Source organism: Branchiostoma belcheri, unplaced genomic scaffold (genome assembly GCF_001625305.1).
Source record: "Branchiostoma belcheri isolate BF01 breed outbred unplaced genomic scaffold, Haploidv18h27 scaffold14, whole genome shotgun sequence".
NCBI classification, from domain to species: Eukaryota; Metazoa; Chordata; class Leptocardii; order Amphioxiformes; family Branchiostomatidae; genus Branchiostoma; species Branchiostoma belcheri.
Window position 1 is genome coordinate 4,297,005 of NW_017802824.1, and position 6,824 is coordinate 4,303,828.

The 6,824-nt window shown below is 42.7% G+C and overlaps 1 protein-coding gene across 1 annotated transcript in view; it reads right to left on the reverse strand.

Annotated features, from left to right (window-relative positions):
• The window catches only part of LOC109464572 (hemicentin-1-like), a 64,280-nt gene that overhangs the window by 52,868 nt on the left and 4,588 nt on the right, over positions 1-6,824 (reverse strand). The window contains exons 2-9 of the mRNA XM_019761577.1: positions 6,530-6,823; positions 4,661-4,885; positions 3,813-3,960; positions 3,204-3,319; positions 2,527-2,781; positions 1,844-2,158; positions 1,340-1,462; positions 343-415 (exon numbers count right to left, since the gene is read on the reverse strand). Coding sequence (XP_019617136.1) covers positions 343-415; positions 1,340-1,462; positions 1,844-2,158; positions 2,527-2,781; positions 3,204-3,319; positions 3,813-3,960; positions 4,661-4,885; positions 6,530-6,823 — 1,549 coding nt within the window. The remainder of the gene's footprint in view (positions 1-342; positions 416-1,339; positions 1,463-1,843; positions 2,159-2,526; positions 2,782-3,203; positions 3,320-3,812; positions 3,961-4,660; positions 4,886-6,529; position 6,824) is intronic.

The window sequence follows — 6,824 nt, forward strand, 5'->3', positions numbered from 1 at the left end:
GACCCGTACACGGCTGCCGTGTGGAGAATAATTAGGTGATAATTGCCGCTAAATTATGCATATTCCAGCAACGCACGGAGCGGTGCACGGCCATTTCCTGCCGTGTACGGGGATGTACAGGGATCGTGTCCGGGCATATAACGCCCAGGACACGACCTGCACACAAAAAGTGGTTCATTTCCGGGAGTGTACAGGACATGTACGGGACTGGACACGTTTCGTGTGCAGGTCGGAAACCCCCGGGTTCTACCGGAAACCTAAAATATCCGGGAAAGTGTGCGGCAATTTCTCACACGGAAACTAGGGATTTTGTGCCGTGCGCCCTTATCTGTGATAACTTACATGACTGGGTAGTCCATGGTAGACCTGCCACTGATGCAGTAGGCCAGCGACTCGGATGGTTTAGAGGATTTCTCTGTGTAAAATAACGACAAATATTATATACAGGTTTATTCAAGTTGTTACCAATCCTGCGTATACTTCAGTAAGTTCTAGTTGCGGTCATAACACCATTGATAAGAAAATGGTAATATGCGGAAATATATGGTTTTCTTACGACAGGCCAAACAATGTCATTCAACCTGTATATTCGGAAACTTTCTACCGAACACAGGCCGACCATGATTGGCTAAATTTCGGAAGCAGACTGACCAGTTATTTTGGCCACGGATACCTTTTTATATAAGTCGAATATGAGTTAAATTTGAGTCAAATTTGTGAGCCCAGACCTACTCCCGAACACCAGCCAACCATGGTCCAACCTTCCGTTCACACCTGAATGTTTAAATATTTTGAAACATTCGGCTGGTGCAGCTTGTTGTTTGTTATTTATTCGCACGTGTTAAAAACAGGTAAGATAAATATATATGATGAAATTGTATGAAAAAATGAATACAAGAAAACCAATGTGCAGGAGGAGTATTGATTAACAAATGATAATTATAGAATTAATATGATAATTGAAAAAGAATTAACGGAAACATTGCTTCTGACCTGCCATTGTTGGTAGGGGAAGGAGTTTGATTAGTGTTCGGGAGGACATATTCTTCTAGGTGTGACAGGAGCTTTACAAAAGATGGAACTATGTACCGCTCATTGCAAATGGGAAATTCCAGGTTCCCATTTCAACACCGACAAAGGCCTGACGATCCATCAGGATTCGACTGCTCTACAAAGTAAAAACGTTTGAGCGTTTCCAAATCCTCCCATTTACGAATTTTCCACCGCCTCTAAACCGCCCATAGATTAACTATAAAACAAGGTCTACCGAAGGATTATGCGATCACAATCTCTATTATTTTGGGTCCCAAAATATGAGGAGAAGACTGCAGCGTCATACTTTTCTTCTTATCTCTCCCGATCCAGCCTTTCCGGATGCTGAGCGCGACGATAGCGGCAATAGCGAGTAACATCCCCACGGCTGCCGACCCCGCGATCACCCCCACCACGGCAACGGCAGAACCTGCAGATCGAGTAACGATAAAGGCACAGAAGTTTCTCTAGCTGTTGGGGTGGGCCAAGTGAAGCGTGCATAAACCTTGCAATAGGACACAAAATTTTCTGCTAACCTTCGAACATATTAACGTCGACGAAGGTTACGCATCCAGTTAATGAGATACACGAGCAACTAGAGAAATTTTTAAATATTCGAATCTCTGTCATATTTGTCCAACAGCTTTCTACGACCTGTAATGATGTTGGCCTCTTTCATTGCCAAACGCAAGGAATTCGTTTTTTGCCTAGTTAAGTTTATCGGCAACGCCTAATTGATAACACAGTTTATGATTATTATAGTTGAAAGAAATTAAGGTTAAGGGTAATTTAAGAGTTAAAAATGGCACACCTGTAACAGAAACCCTGAACTCTTTCTGGTCCGAGCCGAACTTGTTGATGGCCTTACAAGTGTAGTCTCCCACGTGAGCGTTCTTAGCTGATTTTATGGTCAGTTCGCTCCTTATCTCGTTCTCGACGATCGTCTTGACTTCGACGTCCCCGTTCCTGCCGCCCTCGTACCGCTGCTCCTGACGACTGTCCGGCGCCGTCCGGAGCCAGGTGATCTTGTCGGGCGGGGGGTCGGCCAGGATCCGGCAGCTCAGCCGCACGGTGTCGCCGCCCGGGACCGACACGGCGGACGAGTCGCTCAGGACTTCCGGTCTACCTTGGATGGAAACAGACGGTCACATTCACGAAAAGTGATTATAATATCAGTAATGCCATAAGAATTGTAAATTTATATCTAATACGTCCATTTTTTATAATGAAAGCTAAGAATCTAATTATATAATCTCGGCATGTAACCTGTAACTTTGCAGATACAACAAATGAAAGCCACTATATAATAACTTACTGAAATTATTGACTACTATTATTAGCAGCTATTATTATACAGCTTCTTGAAAGAAGTACCTATGACATTGATGAAGGTTTTTTACTGGTGATGTTAAAATTTGAAATGTTGTCAGTACTTATGACATTGCTGAAGGTTCTATCTACGGTCGACGTTAGAATGTAAAAGGTTGACAGTACCTATGACATTGATGAAGGTCCCTCTCCTGACTTCCCTGAACCCTTCGCTCCTGGCGATACACTCATAAAACCCTTCCTCCAAGTACCCCACGTCCGACAGAGTCATGGGATTGTTGAAGAACATGTTGACGTCTTTCCGTCTCCACTTGACCTGTGGTTTTGGGTTCCCCTCAGCCTGACAGTCCATGGAGAAAACTCCCTGTCCGTAGATGACGCTTTGCTCTTTAGGAAAGCTGGGCCTAATGTACGGGGGATCTGGACAAGAGATGGACGTACTTTTGTAAGCATAGAACACATATTGAAGCAATGCTTTCTTTCTTTCTATACATTTCAACAACATTTCTTTAAATTTCAACACCAGGCAATTATGGTGCAAGACTGAGAGAAATGTGCATGATTTAGAATAGCTTTATTTCTTAGATAATCCTGTTATTGGTTGGAGAATATGATCAATTGATATAATATATGTAAATGATTTCTAGAGTTTTGCTAATGAGCAGGATTATAAATGTAAGCCATTTACAGGTGGTCATCACCATGCATTAAAGATCATACAAAAGCACTAAACATGTCATGGGGGTATGAGGTCACCGAACTCAGTATTTCTAGTTTTGCCGCCCTAATATTGCACTGGATGCCTTTAAGTAAACACTAGAAATAGTCTTCGCCCTTCTTACATTTGACGTCCAGCGCCATGGTCCCCAGCCCGCCTGGTTTGACCCCGTTAATCGCCCTGCACTGGTACGTTCCTCTGTCATTACGGGTAACGTTGGTCAATGTGAGCAATGTGCCACTGTGGAAGTAAGAAGCGATACCCAATGATATACTTCTTAATTGTGGTGATCATAACGATTATCATTTTCTCTTGAAAGTTCATCTGTGTTGGTAGAAGTCATTATGAAACAGGTTTGAACTTCAATTGTCAACACAAGAAATTGGACTTACCCAAATTTTCAACTGTGCAACTGCAGTCTCTGTCACGGATAGTTCAAATGTGTTTCATAATGATTATCATTTTTTAGTTGATGTCATGGCGACGTTTGTTCAATTTGATACAGTATTTGAAAATGTCGCAAGAGTTCGCTGTTGCAGTATCTCTAGAGAAAATAGACTGTATCATTGCAAAACTGAGCGGATTTGTGTTATTACTTCCTTTTTGCATAGTACGTAATTCAAAGTTGGCTAAAGCCTTATCATTTCATTTGACTACATGCTAACTAAACCTTTTCGTTTAGCTAGCATGTAGTCAAAGCTTAACTTTTTGCAAGAACTTAGGAATCACGCACCTTCCAAGTGGTCCTTCCCTCAAGTTTTTCTTAAGTCTCCACCATGTTAAGGACGCTTCTGGACTGCTGTCCACTTCACAGCTGAGGTTAGCGGACTGTCCTTCTGTCACTACCACAGACATCTTAGGCATCTTTACGACTGGAGGGTCTGGAAGAGAGAGATTATCATAGAAATTGCTGTGGGGTCGTGTGGCGTAACGACAGGGCGTTCATCTTGGAATCTAGAGGTCCCTAGTTTGAATCCTACCATGCCACCGAACCTGTGCCCTTGGAAAAGGCACGAATTTCCTCACTTTACTCAGGTGAAAATTAGTATGTGTTGTCCGTTCATGCGTTTGTCTGCTTTGGTGTCGGCGTGTTCTGTGTTACGTTGTACTTAAACTTAACTCTATCTAAACTTTGATGTCGGATAACGTCCGAACGGCTTGCGGTAGGGCCACCAAACTTGGAGACGTTTCCTAAAATATTGTTACCAACAATTTCAGTTTTCATCTTACTGAGTGAAATCTAACATGCGGTATGTCATAAAGTTACTTTTTCATTATACAGGCTATAGAAAAATTCTTACGTATTATTTTTGTTCGTTATTGCATACCAACAGATACATAGAAACAAGTTATTGAACAGTTACTATTGAATTAAAAATGCAACAAAATATATCAGGTAACAACGCAAAATGTAACTTTAAGTAAAAAGATCGCTTCATTATTTCCGACCAATAATAGTCTTCAACAAAAAACAACCTAACAAGAACCAATAAGATTTGAAGGCGAAGAAAAAGGATTTTACCAAAGATAGTGAGGTACAATGACAAGAAACCTGTCAATACTGTACGCCCATGCACTTACACTGGACGCGAATTGTTACTGACGTAACCTTAGGTTGGACCACGCTAGGGAACTCCTGGTCAGCGATACAGGTGAAGTTAGCTCCATTGTCCCACTTGGTCAGAAAAGAGATGACCAGGTCAAGAGACACTCTGTTTTCTGACGGCTCCTCTGTCCGTGCGGAATCGGGAATGTCCATCCTCTGTGTACCGTTGTACCAGGCCAGCTGCGGCAGAGGACTGCCCCCTACCGACCGACACGTGAGTATCAGGCTCTTCCCAGCCGTCCGCGGATTCAGGTCGCCTAGTACAATAGGTGGCCTTGGTAGAGGAACTGAAAAGATAAGCCTTCATTAATTTATGGGGGAAACGCCATTCTTCGCTACAGCAATTGTCTCCAGATTAACAAAAATCAATGCATAGAAAGATCTACGCTGCACTTTAAATTGGTTCCAAAATGTGTATTTCTAGAGTACATGTACATCATGTTTTTTTTTTTTCATGCAAAATTCCACGTTACTTTCAGGTTATAAAATAGAAAGCGAAGATCAAAGGATGCGTTTTCTTTTGAAGATATTTTAGGAAACTTACAACGTCTGTTTGAATCCGTAAAAGCAATTTGACAAAAACCAACGTTGATTCCAGTAATCCCTGTAGCATATTTATAACTTTTCCAGTAGAACATTGATTGCTTCCCCAGCTGCTGACGTTTTTATATACATATAGTCGGTTGATAACCCCAATTAGATTTCGATTGAACCTGGCATAGTGTGTGCTTTTTTTCTGCGATTGCTCCCAGCACAAAAGATAACAGACTACGGGTCAGAACGTAATTAATCGCACGGGGACCGCAAAGTCGCCGTCCGGAAAGCTCCCGTCCATTGGCAATGCTCCCTTTCCAGCCATATTACAACACCGTGCAATTTGTATCGATTTTGCGCACATTAGCCAACTAGCAGATAAATCCAACAGTAATAAAAAGATTACAAAGCCTCACGGGTATTGTTCGACGTCTTGGTGGGTAGTTTTCTGGAGATCTATCAACGCTGAACAATTGGCGCCAACGGTAAAATCAATAACATAACTGTTTTGCTCAAGAGAAGCATTTGCTGAATCAACGGTGCAAGTTTTAAGTTCTTTGCAGAGGCAATAAAAGCGATTGGGAAAAGCTTATAAGACAAAAAGTGCATTGTTATGTCCCCAAGCGATGGTAATATGCGTTTTTCACATATGGGCATTTGGCAACAGCTTGCTGGTAACTGGATGCAGTGTGCGGTGAAGTGTATGAAATTGCGGGGTTACCGTCGGATATTTGCCCCATATTCCCCCGTAATGTATGCCTCTTTTATTTATCGATAAAAGTATTGCAAAGTACGTTCTTGGGAAGCATCTTTACTATTAGCTCATCAATTTGACTACCTACAAGAGGGTATTTCGAGTTTGATGGAGAAAGTGAACTAGAGGTGCTACTATTTTTATTGACATCATTAGGAAAAGACCTTGACATTGGATTTAAGGCATGCAAAATAATCGATAATCTCGCTTGATCTGGATGCCATATAGCAATAAATCTTAAGGGAATCAATTCGGGGGCATTCGTGTTCCCAATTCTAACAGTATGGACCGTATGTTCAGTTTGGTTTAGAACACCATCTGGACACTTGTATCAAAACTGTAGCCTCCACCAGGCCTTCCTACATGGGTACGTACGGAACCTAGAATTCGGTAAAAAAGATAAATACCAGAAGATTCAGTCCGCGAGAGGGTTAATTTCTCCCTCTGAAGAGGTACATGAACTATATGCTGGCTTTTCTCCCTATTGGGTAGATTTTACTTGATTTTAAACCCGCGTTGTTAGTCTAGTGGAGACTACCAAAACTGGACAGCCTACCGATGACGGTGAGTTTTGCATCCCTGGCATCTCTGACAGAAAACACGCCACATCTGTAGCTCCCCGCGTCGCGTGGCTGAGCGTTGGTCAGGCGCAAGTTGAACTCTCCGCTCCGGTTGTCGCCGACGATAGAGAACCTTCGACGGAACTCCGGGCCCACAACAGTACCGGAGGACACGTGGGACAGTTTATCGTTCGACGCGGACGGGTTGTACTTGTGCCAGTTGACGACATCATCGTCTGCAAGGCCGTTGAACGCACAGAACATGGTGACGTTGTTACCGACTAGCACCGC